Here is a 17,359-nt window from a genome sequence, read left to right on the forward strand (position 1 = left end):
ATTTGGTTTGTTGCCTGCAATGAGCTTAAATTCTTTTGAAACAATGAAGATGTAAACACAAATGTTGATTCCACAGTTCTGCTTAAGTTTATGCTTTCGTGCCATAAACATGCCGATTTAATTATGCAAGTTCAGTCGAGTTCAGGTTACTATATAGCTGCGATCAGTTACAAGCTATAATATTACATTTTTCTTTCTTCACCTCAGGGTCCCAATGCTCTTGTGACGTACACCATCATCAGCGGGGCAGATGACAGCTTTCGGATTGACCCTGAGTCTGGTGATCTGATCGCCACCAAGAAGCTGGATCGGGAGCGGCGTTCAAAATATTCCCTTCTGGTGCGCGCAGACGATGGAAAACAGTCGTCTGACATGAGGCTGAACATCACCGTCAAAGACGTCAACGACCACACGCCCAAGTTCTCCCGGGCAACGTATTCGTTTGATATCCCCGAAGACATGGCACCAGGTAAGGTTTCCGTGTCACCTTATGAAGCATCCAATTTCAACCTAATACACACTAACATGCAAAGAATGTAGACATTGTAAACTCAGACAGGCAATGTTTTGTCTTCTGCAAAAGCCCTTAGACCGAACTCTGTTAAGGTCATCAAGATCCTCAAATTATTCGGAGCAGCTTCTTTGTAGCAATTTATAAGAGCATTTTTTATAAGAACATTTTTATATGACTGTTGTAGCTCTCCCAAATCCTCTGTATCTTCCTTAAGGGGAAAATTAAGAGTTTAATAGGTCAAAGGGACAGTAACTGATATCTGATTTATATGGAAATCTATCAGCGACCAGCAGGATTTAAAATAATACTGACAACTGTCTGGCACAGCTCCTTTTTTACTCTCACTGCTTTATTCACAAAAAAGATAAAAAATAAGTTTGGAAATGAAAGAAGAATGCCAAGTGAAGATGTAATTAAGATATGATTATGTAAAGTACTAATAAAAACACTTTATTATCAGCTGGTATAGCATTATCTTAATCACTACGTCTTCAGTTTAATACCAATGATTGGAAGAATGATTGGAGTTTTGGTTCCAAAACAGTAACTGGCCAAGTGAGAATAAAAAAGCAAAGCTGGCAGAGTGATCACTGAGTCACTGGTATTAATAAACAGGCCTAATAACCCCCTGTAGATATATTAAAGTCATTTTTTTTCTATAGGGCAGTAAAGTCTAACTTCTCGCCTCTGTGTTCTGACTCTCGCAGGCTCCATTGTGGCGGCGATCCTGGCCAGCGACTCTGACTCAGGGGTAAACGGGGAGGTCACCTACTCGCTGGAGGAGGACGACGAGGATGAGACCTTCCTCCTGAACCCAGTGACGGGAGTTTTCAACGTGACGCGTCCTCTGGACTATGAGACTCAGCAGTACTATATTCTGACAGCAAAGGCCCGGGACGGCGGGGGGCAGGCCAGCTTAGTCAGAGTGTATTTCAACGTCCTGGATGTGAATGACAACCCGCCCATCTTTAACACCAGCGTGTACAGCACATCTGTCTCGGAGAGTCTGCCACCTGGATCCAGTATTATCACTGTTGGGGCCAGTGATGCTGATGATGGTATGTACATGTGGGACATTTATATGGGAGATGGAATTAAAAGGAAGATAAATATTAGAGCCAACAATACTATTAATACTACCAGAGCTAATGAATGAAATGGGCCATATTTGCTTTGAACATAATTAACATAACCCAAACAAATATTTTTGGCAGTGATCCGTCAAACATTTGTATTATTTGGCTGGGTATTTTTTGAGAAATGACATGAAGCATAATTCAAGATAACAGATGTTGAAAACTGAACTTAACTGAAAACCAAGAAAGAAGTTAGAATAAAAACATATTTAAAATTTTGAAACTTAAAAGATGTAAAATGTGTCAAATGTAAGTGCAGCCTGTAAAACATTAACTGCGGTTTCTTTTTGGTGCTCACACATATGCTAATACTGATATGTAGGTATACGTAAAAAACTGATATGTAGATCCAGCTCTTAGAAATATACAGTCAATACATATATACAAGGTACAATATTCCACTGTTGAATTGCTCATAGCTTATTTCCTTTTTTTATCATTTGTGTAACAAAAAAATTTCAGAAAAGTACCTGCTGTTAGTCATGTACTTATTAATCTTTTTGCAACTTGATGTTTTAATATTGTAGATATATGTTTATTTAATTGTAACATTAGTTGACAAATTGACAATCATTAAACATCACTATCACTAAAATCAGAAACAAAACAACAAATCCTGACACTGATTTGACTCTATACAAGGTTTCAGATGAGATTTTTATTTTTATTTTATCAGCATGCTATATTTAGAAACATTTGGCAACACTGCCAAATCAGGATACATTGTATCGGTATTAGTGAATGAAAAATATATATTTGTTTTTTTTTTTAGTTAAATCAAGTTAAACTCTGGTCAGGATATTTAAAGAAATCAGTTCTTTGATGATGTTTTTAGCAGTATTGTACTCTCCTACTGTGTAAATCAAGTGTGAGTTAGCCATATAAGATTAATTTAATGTAGGCCTGTCATTTTGTTATGACAGTTGGTTACACAGAAGCTCTCAAACCTACATTTTATTTTTCGTTTTTATTTTGCGTTGTGCATAAATGACTTGATGAAATACGTCTTCACCGTATGATTAAGTGGCCTGAGTTATTTCTGCGTTTCAGGTGGTGGGTTTCGTGTATGTGAAGTGCCGTGTGGTATTTGAACAGTCACCGCTACTCTCCTCCGCTGTAATTACCGCTTCACCCAGACCTAATGTGGTTATTGTGACCTACATTCCTGGGAAATACGCTGCCTAGTTCTCAACCAGAGTCTGGCTTCTTTCTCCACTGTCCACATAATCTGACCGCGTCGTCCTCCTCAGATATACCGTATAGTTGCAGCTTTCCACTGTCAAAATAAAACGCCATTGTTAGCACTTCCTAAGCCCCTGACCCCCGACCCTGAGACTTTGTCTTTAGATGGCGTAGCCTAAACTCAGATGGAAGTAGCACTCAAGCTTTTGATAAGGGATTACTTGTGTACTGTAAATACACTCTGGAGTGTGGGAAGGTGCCGGCGCTTTCTACATGAATACCCCGTTGAGTTGAATTACAGACGCTCAATTTAAGATCATTTTAACCCCTAGTTCCAGTGCTGCGGATTAGGCCTGATTTCAAGGATAGATAGTTTACTGCTTCCAACCACTCAGTCACACAGTAGTTATCTCATTTAAATAAATGTTTCAATTGTGAGGGATTTTCAAAAATGGCACAACCTCACTATCAGTTTCGGAAGTTTGCAGTGGTGTTTCTTTTTTGATAGCAGTCCGTCATGCTACATGAATGGATTGTCTACTTGGAGGACAAGATTAGCAGTCAGAGAGCTCCAGCTGCTGCACATGAAGAATTTGTGGAAATTGATGTAGATAACTCCTATAAGTGCCTAATTCACACACACACATACAGCATATTTAACAATGTCATCGGGAACAATGGATGCTAGTCAAAAATACCAACATTCAGCCTCTACTGTCTGTTTGTTATCTGGCTATTTTTTAATTCAGGGTCATACTGCAGTAAATTGTTTCTTGTAGATTACAGACAAGGTTTGTAGTTAAAATACACACAAACTCTGCCTGATTGTACAAAATAGGAGATTTAACAGGAAAGACCATCCCACTTAATTCCTGCCCTACCACAGATTCCTCCTATTAGCCCAAATTAAATTTTCATTTAGGGATATTAACACATTTAACCTTGGGAGCAAAATACAAATGTTATTTAAAATCTTAGAGAGTACATCTGCTGTGTCTTTGTTATAGTACATTTTGGTCTGAAGCACTTTAGCCGACTGCATGTGTTTCTCATCTGAAGATGCTGCGTTCAGTTAACTAGAGCTGCAAAATTAGTTGATTGACAGAAAATTACTAAACTATTTTTATAATCAAATAATCGTTTTATGCTTTTATTTGTCATGCATGATTGTAAATGGACATTGTCTTTGGACTGCTAGTCAGACAGAGCAAGATATTTGAAGATGTCACCGTGGGCTGTGAGAAATTCTAACAGACATCTTTTGCTATGTTCTGATGCTTTATAGACAAAACTATTGAAAGAATAATTGACAAAATGATTGGCAAATTAGTCCAAAATGAAAATAATCAGTTGCAGCCCAATAGTTTACTAAACAGAAAGTATGGCTGCTGAAGATCAAAATGCTTTGTAGTTACCCAGTGTACAGCTTTAAAACGTCACTGTAAAAGAAATCTAACATTGAATTATTATTGCCTTCTGATTCCCTCTTGGCATGTTTTCCAGGCCAAAATGCTCAGCTCCTCTACAGAATTGCATCTGGCGATCCCCAGGGCCACTTTGTCATCAGCAAGGAAGGAGTCCTCCAAAGCAAGAAGGCCTTGGACAGAGAAATCCAATCCTTCTACAACCTGGTGATCACAGTCAACGACCTGGCTCCTCCTCCCATGACCCGCTTCACCAGTGCTGCCCAGGTGTCCATCATTCTTCTGGACGTAAACGACTGCCCGCCGGCCTTCACCTCTCAGAGGATGACCTACATCCAGGAGAACACGCCGGTGGACACGGTCGTGTTCACTGCCCAAGCCACAGACGCTGACAGTGGACCCAACAGCTACGTCGAGTACTCCCTCAAAGGACCTTTCGGTAACAAGTTCAGCATCGGTACAATCGACGGAGACGTCAGGTTGGTTGGGGAACTGGACCGCGAGGAGCTTTCCAACTACACCCTCACAGTCGTAGCTACAGATAAAGGGGAACCCCGTCTGTCTTCAACGATGGATGTGACTATGATGGTACTGGACGTCAACGACAACACGCCGAGCTTCTCGCAGAATATCTACGACATTGAGATCGAGGAGAACACCTTGACTGGGACTGATGTCATCCAGGTGTTTGCCAGCGATGCAGATGAAGGCACCAATGGGCAGATCCGATTTTCTATCTCAGGAGGCAACACCAACTCTGATTTCAGGATTGATTCAGTTACAGGGGCGATTTCGGTGGCCAAGCAGCTGGACCGTGAGGCGTGTTCATCCTATTCACTGGTGGTCCAAGCAGCTGACCGAGGCAGCAGCCCCAGGGTGGACCGCGCAACCGTTAACATTGTGTTGTTGGACGTCAATGACTGTTCACCTGTGTTTGAGCTCTCTCCCTACACTGTCAATGTTCAGGAGAACTTAGAGAACCTACCAAAAAACATCCTGCAGGTCAGTATGTTGTTTTTTTTCTTCTTTTTGTCAACACATTCATTTAAATATGAGCAGTTAGGACATCATTAACATTCAGAGACAGGACGTCCTCAGTTTAAAGAAGGCAGTGTTCTGAATGACAGTTCTAAGACCTTAAATAAGCTAATGCCTTTAGCAAATTTGGAGTAATACTAACTTAATAAGTGCAGGTATGTGAGCTGTATCATGGCACTAAACCACTTACCATGGTGGTCTTATTTTGCTAAATATCATGGCAAATATGTGACTGAAATGATATAGAAGTGATATATGACTGCAATTTGCTCCGCACAATTAGGGCTTGATTGGATTTCACCGAAATATGAAACTGGGCTAAATGGCATGACAAGGCAATTAACATCCCAACCACCCTGATGACTAAATGAGCCATTTATAAAAAATGGAGGGGAAGGACTGATTTCCAGTGACGGCACAATTCCATTTTCTCTCGCTTGTGTACCTTGTGAGGAAATGAGGGTACAGTTATGTGGTGGGAAGGGGTCCAGACATAGTGGGTTTTTGACACACAAGAACACACATCTGTGCGCTAACCTGGCTGTGCCTGTCTGCGGCATGCACGGCAGGGAGGGCCCACAATGCATTTGGGCACACCGGTGAAATGTGGTAGTTTAATGCTGCAGCACGAGGGGAAAAGTCAGACTGACTAATAGTTTCATTCTCACTGTTTTTGTCGATTACCTGGGAAAGTCTGATTAGACAAAGTGAATAAGTAATGATCTTCCTTCCCTCAACAATTACCTCCAAGGTGCCGCCTAGCACCGTGATGTTAATTAACCCCTTAGCTGCTTCAGTGGAAAGTCTCAGCATGGTTACTGCCAGCTATGTTTGGTTGTGTACATTAAGCAAGAATGCTCCACTAAAAAACATCCAGAGAGAGAAAATGAACAGTGAAACTGCTAGAAAACTGAAAGAATTAGATTTTTTTGGTTTGGTGAGTATGGCACTTATAGGCCATTGCGCTTGTGTTTCTGCACTACTCTTTTCAGAGATCACTTGTCAACTAATCCACTGAAATGTCAAGTTAAGTCAATTTATACAACCCAAAGGCACATTTTTGTCTCCAGTGATATATTGACTCAAGAGGACCTGTACCTACAGAATTTTGAGGTACTTTACTTAAAGTGAGAATATGGAACCTTTGCTGAATAACGCTCACATTTCCCAAGTAGAGAACAATGATACAGTCACCAACCTGACTCAGTAATGTCCATTTAACAGCAATATGTAGTTTGCCAGTATTAGCCAACGTTAGCCAACATAAACTACTGGTCATAACAGACCAAATACAGTAAGGCTGCAGCAACAAAACACAGTGTTGTTGAAGTGAGCAAGAGTATGTTTTATTGCGGAAGGATTTAGTATTTGATATGTAAGAAGAAGAATGTTTGTCTTCTTTCAAAGGTTACATAGTCTTGTTGGATTTTTTATTTATTTTTTGACATTTTTTAATTGAAACACAGAAGTAAAAGTACCTCAAAATTGTAAAGTACATGTTACTTTCCACCATTGCTGCCATGCTATTACAGCTCCCCAGTTCTTCTATTTATTCCAGACAAACTGTTCTGTTCTGCTGTTGGAAATGAAAAACACATTTCTTGTACAAGAAGTTAAAGACGTTTGATTTTCTGAATCTCAAAAGAAGCTTGTTTCTGTGTTTTCCAGGTTGTTGCCAGAGACGATGACCAGGGTGCCAACGGCCAGCTAAGCTACATGCTCAGTGGTGGGAATGACGAGGGCGCGTTTAGCCTGTCCTCCAGCGGTCAGCTGAGCCTGACCCAAACTCTGGACCGCGAAGCTCAGGGGAAATACATCCTGCTGGTCACAGCCACCGACTCAGGTAAGACCGCAGTGGAAGTTTTGAGTTGTGGGTGCGGCTGATAGCATCTTGAAATGTTTGACCGTTTTGTAGTAAAAGATGATTTTATGCTGGCCTTGCAGTATTGCGTTTCAGTTTATAGTGTTCCAAAAACCAGTTGTTTATGTCTGAACTCGCACCACATTATACTTGTTCTACTTTTCATGATGATCTGGTGAGGATTGATTGAGCACCGTGTAATATGGCCTTACATGGACATTGTTGAATTTTAGCAAAGCAAGAAATTTTGTAATCAGCCTGCCAAAACCGAGCTGAAAAAGAATATTTTCATAAACTAACAGCAATGTCAACAAACAGCATTTTGATTTCACAGTGTGCACAGTGCTCCTTTTGTGTGGCACAAAAACCTAAACATTCGGGAGTTTTTAGCTTGCAAAATAGTGGGTGTTTTTTTACTTATTCCCCTAAGAAGTCCTTTCAGCGGGTTCGATTGAACAGCATCCTCTGTTTATTTAGATACAGCGGTTGAGCTTGTTATAGCCAGATAAAAGGTTAACTTGTTATTGCATAGAGGCCAGTTAATGTGTAGTTAACGGAGTACATGCGTATCCCCTTTGCAGCCAAATCACATGGTATCCCAGTTAAGTATATGTTTCCCTGAGCTGCTCTGGCACGGCCGTCATGGTCTGAGGGTGGTTCTGTTTCATTCCTGGACTGACCATGTGAGCATTCATAACGCTGTGTATTTTTGACTGTGCACAGGCTTTGGTGAGAATTGAGACAATGTTGCGTGTCTTGTTTATAAAAAAAAATGTTAGATACTACATAAACACACATTTAAGCTTTATATCCATTATCTACTGTAGTCAGTGACTCATTTGCATATTTGTGGGGGGGAATGTTACATTTTAGGTTACTTAGAGTACATTAATAAAAAACTGTGCAACAGCATCACGTTTTCAGAAGCCGAACTAACAAAAGAAGTGTATTTTTTCTTCATGCTTTGTAAGATTTTCTTACTCTACATACTCCTCAGAGGTTTGTGCCACATGGACAAAGTTGCCCAACAAGCGAACATACTAATTAGGATTCGATTCCTTTTCGTACGCTTCACAAGGAGTCCATATTTAGTATCCTGACAACAATTCCAAAATATTTAGACAGGACTTTTCAGTACAATGTTGGTAAGAGGCAGAAAGAGGGATTTGGGGTAGAATATCAAAATATAAAAAAAAAAAAACATAATCATAGTACAGGCCAAATTACCCAGCAGCATTTTCTCACATTTTTGAGGCCTCGGCTGAGACAGTGGGGGGAAATGGTTCTCCCAGGCACTATCTGGCAGGAAATGTTGAAGGTGGATGGTGCAGACATGTCTCCAAGTCTGCTGTCTACCATGACCCATTTTCAACCACAGACATTCATCTTAACAAGTTAACGTCTGTCTTTATCTTCCTGCACTGCCATATTTGACTAGATCTACTCCGAAACACTGTGTAACAGAGAGAGAAAAAACTCAGGAGGATTTATCACCACAGCAAGACTTCAGTATGAAAGTATTATTCTGTCAGACAAGGACTTAAGCTACATCTTGTATTCTGTCATATTTGGTAGTACTGCAGCAGCCACTGTGCAAACAATTTATCATGAGCAGAATAGGATTGTGTTTTTTAAAGTGCAACATGACTTACGATCAGACAAATGTGCTCTAAGTTCTCAGCTGTTGTAAAACTTATTTTGTGAATGAATCAAAGACGGACTTCCCCATGTTTGGGCAGGGCTATGTGCCTGTTTATTGTGCCATAGTTGTCCATCCTACTGTGACATTTTTCAGTTATTTCAGTGAAGGTAAACTCATTAATCGTAGCCTAAACAGAGCTTCAGGACTCTCTCTGCCTGCTGTGCTGACTGAAATCTGTCATAAAATGGATGGAAACAAAAGCGTGGGTTCACATAATGTATTCTGGCCCGGGAGAGCAGCAGAATTTGGCAGACGTTATTATTTGAAAATCCGTGCATAGCCACCTAAAATGTGGCATCCTTACAAGCTGCTTAAAGGTGTTTTACAAGGCATCTTGTTGAGAGGAAACTTTAAGATCAGAACTGCGATATTTCTGTTTCCTCTCTCTCTCTCTCTCTCTCTCTCTCTCTCTCTCTCTCTCTCTCTAATTTCCATGTTTATGGAAAGTTGTTTGCAGCATTTCTGAGTTAAGAAGTTGTGCAGAAAGTGGGAGACATAAGGGGCTGCAGGGTCTGTGGCTGATCTTAACGCCAGGCCAACATCTGGGATCAGCTGCAGGCAGATCAGATTTGTAAGCCGCTGCTTAGCAACACAAAAGTTATGCCCCCATGGAAGCATGTGAAACAATAAGATTTCCAGCAGAGCCAAACAGTAACATACTTTTGCCATTCAGTGTTTATGGAGTAGCTTTAAGTGGGCATCTGTGGTTGAAGAAAATATATTTTTATTTATCTGGCAGCTGGTGTTGTGTGTGTTTTTGCAGCCGAGTGCCAAAATCACCACAGTTTGATAGCATTCTTTCTTTCCTTTTTCTAAACAGTTGTCTTCTTTTCAGTGTACATAAATTGAAGTACTTTACATCATATAAGGATACTGGCTGGGTTCACCTGTTTCTGTGTAAACTATTTTCTCAATAAGCGAATACTTTTGCCAGAAGCTTTTTTTATGTCTTGGAAAGCAAGAGGGACTTTTAGGGGTCAGGGTTTATCTACAGTGCAAAGTTATTAAGGACTCATCACCAAGAAAAGTTTCCCGAGGCATCAGTTAGATGTTTGTTATTGTTGTGTTTAGGTTTTTTTTTTATATGGATAATTATCTATTCTATTTATGGGTTAGTTTGTAATGATTTTATTTGGGTTTTAAGGATTTTATTATTTATTTTCACACTTCCTGTTCTGTGCCTCTCTTGAATTTTAACATCAAAGATCATGTTGGAAGTAAGTGCTCTCAGCTCAACATCCCTTGGTTGAAAAAGCCTGAGATCTTATATATGAGAAATTGAGATAAAAGTGACCAAAATCTATTGGAAAATTTAGATTAAATTGAAACTAGTTTGTATGTTCAGGCACGGTTGTATGCACATGCTTGTGTCTGCACATTTTTTGCACTTGCATGTATTCTTTGCTTTTTATGTGCGTTTATACATTTGTATTTGTGTGAGTGTGTGCATTTGTATTTGTGTATTATGGCTGTTGCCTTTGAGTTTGTGTGAATCTGTCTGCGTGTGGTGGTGAGAGCGTCCTCGGGGTGCATTTACATGCACCATGTTTGGTCACATTTATTAAAGGGAAGGCACAGTAAATCCCTTGGCCCATGCCTATTATGGAGGATACGGTCACATAGAAATCCCATGTCTTTCACATCCCTCCAGCACATCGCTCCATAGTGCCACGCTATTTGTATATGGCCTTTTGGCTGGTGGGTGAGGGGAAGTTTTGGGGCGCTAAACGACCGCTTAGCAGATAAAGAATTTTAATGACCATCCCTACATAAAAGAAGGATCCTTTATTCTCTTAAATGGCTCCCATGAATCTGGTGTATAAACCCTCTAGTCTTTGGGGTTTTTTTCCCCTTGACTTGACTAATTGAGTAATGACCTGTCAATCTCTTGTCATCAAGTTTTGAACAAGAACAAGAAATAAAATGTAACCTGAGGATAAATCTATAAGTCTCTGGCATATAAGTTAAATGGAAATTTAGAGCAAATTAAGTCCTGTACGAACACTGATAAGGCAGTGTTAAAACGTGGCCAGGGCATTGCTAGATCACTGTCCAACGCTTGCCACAGTAAATCTTTAACAGGGTCCAATGCTGAAGGTTTCAGCCAGTCTGCAGTCTAGTGGCAACACAGGACATAGCCAAATAAAATATCAGGTTCCTCAAATGAACTTTTAACAGAGCAGTAACATTCTGGATTAGCTCTTAAAAAACTGTGCAGCAACAATGTGGTCTTGCAGAGTTTTTTCCTATCGCCTGTTTTCTCTTTTCCACTCCCTGGTACACTTTAACAATAACTCGATCTCAATGTTTAATGGCTTTGGTAAGTAATGTTTTTTTTAAAAAAGGTGGTTTGGGTTGGATGATTATCCTGGCACGATGCATTTTTTAATGATGTTTATTTGCTGTGTTTCTCTGAGGACTCTGACTAGCACATCAAGTTCTCGCAAAGCCAATTTTATCATAACTCGTTGTGTCTGTTGCTTTTCTATTTAAATAACTTGCAGTATGAAATCTGTGTGTAAAAAGGTTTTCACGCTTCCCCTCATATTTCAGATTTATATGGCCGACGTATGAACATTATAGAGTTGTATTATGAGCGAGTTATACTGCCAGTGAATGTTCTTCACCTCTCACACTGGTTATGATCTGCTGGTATTGCTGTGTCCCCATAAAATGGAAAAACAGTTACAGAACGTTCCACAGATGCACTGCTTAATAGGGATTTCCAAATATTCAACAACACAGCAAATAAAAGCACCATTGTATTAAAAACACAAAAGGCACATCACTTCATTAAATTTCACCACAGGCCCTAAAATATGAGAAAAAGCAGCACTTTGTGTCTGTCGATATCCTTTCCTTGCCTGCCATGCAAACCGCCAAACCCTATCCGTAACATATGGGGAAGAAATTATGCAAAAGCAGTGTGACGCGGCACTCCATAAATAACTGCCGAGCTGTATAACATTCGATTTAATTTGACGAATGCCTCTCAGATTGCCGTCTCATTAGAAATATTATTTTCCCTTTTACCAGGTACCAGCTTTGAGTGTTTTACTCAGATATCCCTTTCACTCTCTTGCTTGTTAAGTGTGAGAAAACCTCTGTTTACTTTGTTATGTTTGGCAAACTGTGCATTGGGACAGCTCGCACCCTGCACTCAGCTCCGCCGAGGCCATTCATGGGTGCTGGACGGGGTCGCATTAAAAGAAGCTTTGTTGCAAAGCAACAGGTTCTCAGAGGCAGAAAAATGTCAATTTTGCCTTGATGGCGGCCAATTCTCTCCCCCTTGAGTAATGATGTGTTTTATTTACGCTGTCCCTTCAGAGCACAATCTAGCCGCAGTCCATAAACCGTAATTAACCGTTTAGCCTTAAGCTTCAGGCTACAGATGGGCTGTCTAATAAATTTACACATTCATCCGTCTTCCCTAAGTCAACCTGCCCTGGACTTCCCACTTAAATGAATCCGGTCGTTTGGTCATCCCAGCTTTATTCATGTTTGTCTGTTTTTTTGATAAAACATCAGTCAATCACATATTGAAGGAAGAGATTATCTCTTGTGCCAGCAGAGACGCTCAAACCTGCTTCTTAGCACGGCTTAGACTGAGCAACTCGGGGCAACCCGCAGCCTTTCCCAGGAGGTGGGTGCTGCTGTTTCCTTCAAATCAACCCCCTGTGAGGTTCTCACAGCAGTGTGCGCCCTCATAGCAGCTGCAGCGTTCAAAAAACAGGTCGCTTAATCGTCATTAACACATGCATTTGTACCCCCTCCGGTTCAGAAAGTATGGCCACGGCACCTTCTTGGAGGTTAATGTGATTTGTCCGGTGGTAATGTACACTAATAAGGTGCTTAGACCCTGCCATATGTTTGTGCTAGACAATACTTTCTGGGTTGAGAGGCTTACAGAGGAAACTGTCTGTGGATCTTCAGGATGGACGAGGAGGCAACAGATGGTCAGCTGGTCTAGTTTAGTCTCCGGGTCCTGAAAGCTTGTTATTTTGGATGCCAATTACATTTGGGTTGTTCGGGGTTCTCCAATATTCTCCATACGATATCCACGCTGAAACCAACCTCTTAGATCTGAGCTCAGATTAAGCGATAAAATATTAGCACACAGAATTGAATGCCATTCCCACCGCCAGTTTAACAAGCACTTTAAGGTCTTATTATTGTGAAATATCAAACAGAGGACTCTGTTTTGGTTGTCACTGCCCCAACTGTGTCATTCCCAGATCTGAAGGGAATGTGCTGCGTTTAATTAAATGGAAATGGTGTTTCAAGATTCAATTAAAGCCGGGAGGAATCCTCGTGTGGCTCGAGCGTTTTGAGCTCCCCGGCGGATTCAGTTGCTTTGTGTGAAATGAGGTGCACTGACGCCAGCGACTGTCTACTTTATCCCATAGTGTAATGGCTGCTCGTAGGATGAAAAACAGTTATCTGAATACCATCAGTCTGATGTGTTCCCATGGAGAATACCCTCAGTCTTGGAGACAGGCTTATCACCTAGACTTAGCTCGGACTTATCCTTTATAGTATCCATACCATTTCAGAGCTCAGTGACTCCAGCATAGCTCTAGAGGGCAAAACCGACTCATGGAAACACGGTACCACAAGGTCCACTATTTTCTTTACTGATTGAAGGAGCATGCTTCTCTGGATCCAAAACCCATTTCCTTGTGTGCAATAATAACCAAGATGAATTTGGATCAAACATACACACATGCACTCGTCTGGACTGTAAGCGATGAGTGGCATTTGCTTCCAAAACAATTTTCTAGCCACAGCAAAATTGCTTGTGTAAAAGTACACAGCTTGTGCTGATTTTTGAGCGATAATGTTGATAACTCCTCGGCGTGAGGTAAATAGAGATGATGTGAGGCTGTAATCATCAGGAGAGGAGTGTTGGGTCATGGCAGTTTGCTTTCCTAAGTAACCTAAGATTAACCCCTGAAATAAGATTATGCTCATGGCACAGATCTGAGGTGAGGTAGTGCATTGATTGACTTATCTGTTTTGGCCAGCAAGTGATCTACAAATTAGAGGTATGGTAATAAGAATGCAAACACTAGTTCTTTGCTGTCGAACATGCACAAACAGTGACCGGGATATGTTTTTGTATCTCATTCAGTGATCTCTTCAATTATCTGTGTATGTTTTGATTAACATTCACCTGCATGGCTTTGTTTCATGGAGTCTAATAACATGAATGCTGTACCTTCAAATGCCAGCCGACACAACAGGCAAATACAACAGGATAGATTTCTATGCAACCTTATAAAAAATGTCAAATTTAGAAAACTACTGTAGAAATGTAGAAAGAAAAAGAATCAAGGGTCTGGGGACAGGATTTGCCAATGGAAAAAATACTTTTCTAACCACAGTGCATGGCAGCCACCGGTAGGCAGCTGACTTCCCGCTGCAAATTTCCACCAGCTCTCTTTCCATGGCAAAATGATGTCATTTGTCGCATAGCGGTGGGCCAGATTGTACGCTGCCAGATTTAGGCATATTTCCTCACCATATCCCCACCGGCGCCCCCACTTACTCTGCTTGAGCCATGGCGCACGAGTTGACACCCGCCCCGGCTGCAGTCGTCTAAATCATTGACCCTGACACTCTTCCCTGGGCTTTGCCAGATTTCAGCAAAGACTGTTTGGAGGAGATGCTGGCATTTCTCCGCACTCTTGCAGAGCATTCCTCTCCTGTTGAGTCATTCCCTCCTAAAAAAGAAGAAGGGGATGGGAGGTTATTTTCTACATAATAAAAAAAGTGTGCTGGGTTTGTTTTTCTTACTATTACAGGTTTGGTATTCGGTGGAAATTTAAGAATCGGAAACAGACGACATACTCAGCTGCGATGTTGACCCTGTTATTTAGCAGCCGCCGTCGTCTGAATCTTAAGAATGTCTCACCATCACCATAACTATTTGAAACAACTGTCATTTACATACATTTGCATACCTGCCATAGTGTTGGCCTAATATAGTGTTCCTTGATGGCTAAATCTGTCAGCCCACACGATGTAACAAGATACATCTGAACTATTTACACATTGGACAGCAGGTTTTGGGGGGAAACAGCTGCCAGGGGTTATGTGATATCAGTGAGCCCCAGGACGCTAAGAAGGCACGTCCTGAGGCTGCACAGAGGCGCATGATGCTACAAGAAGTGATACACCAAGAAAAATGCCCCGTTTCAACCAAGGCCTGTCGACGACGGCGGGGTCGGAACAGGTTCAGTGTCACAGAGAGGAGCATCAGGGGGCTCTGGAAGTATTTGAGCGTGATTTAGGTCTTCACAATGGGGGTTGGGTTCTCTTTGCTCCATGCTTACTAAGGATTAGCTGGAGTAACAGTGTCCTGTGCCTTAGAGTCCCTGATGCGCTTGGTGACAGACGCAATGCAGGTCAAAGGTCACACAAGTGGCGGTGGAGGAGGAGGTTGTTCATTCTCCTGAGGCAGTAAACAGGTTGTGACATCACATCCTGTGTAGCAGTGAAACGCCTGGAAGGAGGGCAGTGTGCTACACAAACACACACACACACACACACACACACACACACAGGGCTAGCCTTGTAGCTTGGCCTGCTTCCGCTCTTAGTAGGGAAACAATGCTTTTGACGTGCAACAACCACACTCACTGTGTAACAGAAGGCATTCTGTTCAGAAAAATATAGTAGCTGGCACGATGTTCAAAACCAAATATTTTCTGCATTTATTCAGTCTCGGTACGAGCTAATGGATTTTGTAGACAAAGCCACTTAGCTCCCAGAGCCATTTATGAGCCCGACAGCTCCAGCCTGCACAGAACATCTTTGATCAACAACAGTCTTAGTGAGTTGCTGACTGTCAACACACACTTTGCCTGGCAGCAGCAGCAGCTCCGCACCGGTTAACTTAAAGTGTTACAGACACCTTGCTGACTTGGATTGCTCCTCAATTAAGAGGATCAGCTGAGGAGGAGCTGGAGCTGTGCTAATCTGTTGCCATGACAACCTCCTGAATGATGACTCATGTCAATCCAATCACGTTGCGCACTTGAACGTGTGACACCGCAGGCTCAGGCGTAGGCGGATTAGCCAGCCGCAACCAAGTATGATGTTGATTAAGTAATCCTGCTGACTGCATTTGTTTGGGCACTTAGCCACATATTGTGGTCGTTTGATCACATAATAGACCTGTGAAGATGCATACCACGATTTATATTTTATGCTTGAATTGGGTTTCCGCTTGCATTTGACACCAAAGTGTCCTCTGTATGAATCGCCAATGATTTTGGAGTATTTTGTTTATGAGCAGAATCCTCTTCATCACAAATATTTGTAAAGGTGGAAATACATAATCACCTCAAAATTAAACATTGCCTATATTTGGTTATAAATGTTTTTTTAAAAAAAAAAAGTCAGTTAAGTCTTAGTTGGAACGGCAGAGGACATGACTCATTTTGGTAATGACTCACTAAAGATTAGTGTTGTATGGTTTCTGGTGTTCTTTTGGGATAAACAATTGTTTATTTATTTTGCTTCTAGAATTCAGCTCTGTTTATTCTAAATGTGCATGTTAGCCACTTCTGTTCTGACCAGAAAACCTGGATCCATGAAAAGCTTAAGGTTGAATGCCTGTTTATTATCATCAAGCCAGGCAGTGAAGTAATGTTACAGTAAACTATCTCAAAGCTCATTTTGGGAGGAATCCCCTGCCCTCCTGTAAGAAGCTGCGGTGGTCTCCGAACCCCACAATAATGTTCAAATTTGTTGATCTTCTAAAGAAAATCCTCTTTCTCCTCTATGCCCACAGGGAGGTCACAGTTTAGTGTCAGCAATTTACCAGCAGCCGCAGAGCTTGTAGGGAATTTCATTTCTTTCTCAACGACATTGGTTGGTTGGACACTGTTTGTCCTACCCTGCTGGCACATACGCTTTGTCAAATGTGGATATATCTGTATGCCTCCATACTTTTTTGGTACCAACCAAAATGTGTCCCTAGCACTGATTTTGAAAATTGACCAGCAAGTCAGGGGGATTCATCCTCTGGGAACCATGATTATTCATACCAAAGTTTACAGCAATTCATCCAATAGTTGTTGAGATATTTTAGACTGGCTGTCATTGCCATCCATAGAGCCATGCCGCTTGCTTTGCTAAAATACCTAATATCGAAAACCTACTACCTGGACAATAAGTCTCAATGTGTCTAAAAGCAAAGTTCTCGACAGTGCTCATTTTTCTTTTTCCCGTTTACTATCTTAGTGACTTACAGTATGACAGAAAGCAGTCATAATTCATCTGACTTCCAAATGAAGACTTGGCACAAAATATAATAAGTGTGTTGCCCTGATTTGATCATATTTATAACCCAATCCACGCTGGCTGAGCAACAGAGCCATAGTGTCCCTGAAGCTTTCTTTTCTGACCCTCCACCCCTCAACACCCTCTTTTCTCAGATTCCTTATGTTTTGATTTTGTACAGCTCCGCATTAAGAGAGAATATTTCGTGGCCAC

General features: G+C 41.3%; 1 protein-coding gene across 2 annotated transcripts in view; it reads left to right on the top strand.

Annotated features, from left to right (window-relative positions):
- LOC116062471 (protocadherin Fat 4) overlaps nt 1-17,359 on the top strand; it is a 107,031-nt gene that overhangs the window by 59,627 nt on the left and 30,045 nt on the right. For both annotated transcript variants that reach the window (XM_031317153.2, XM_036004628.1), the window contains exons 3-6: nt 208-469; nt 1,222-1,572; nt 4,336-5,258; nt 6,963-7,137. In XM_031317153.2, coding sequence (XP_031173013.2) covers nt 208-469; nt 1,222-1,572; nt 4,336-5,258; nt 6,963-7,137 — 1,711 coding nt within the window. The remainder of the gene's footprint in view (nt 1-207; nt 470-1,221; nt 1,573-4,335; nt 5,259-6,962; nt 7,138-17,359) is intronic.

The sequence above is a fragment of the Sander lucioperca genome, chromosome 1 (genome assembly GCF_008315115.2).
Source record: "Sander lucioperca isolate FBNREF2018 chromosome 1, SLUC_FBN_1.2, whole genome shotgun sequence".
NCBI lineage: Eukaryota > Metazoa > Chordata > Actinopteri > Perciformes > Percidae > Sander > Sander lucioperca.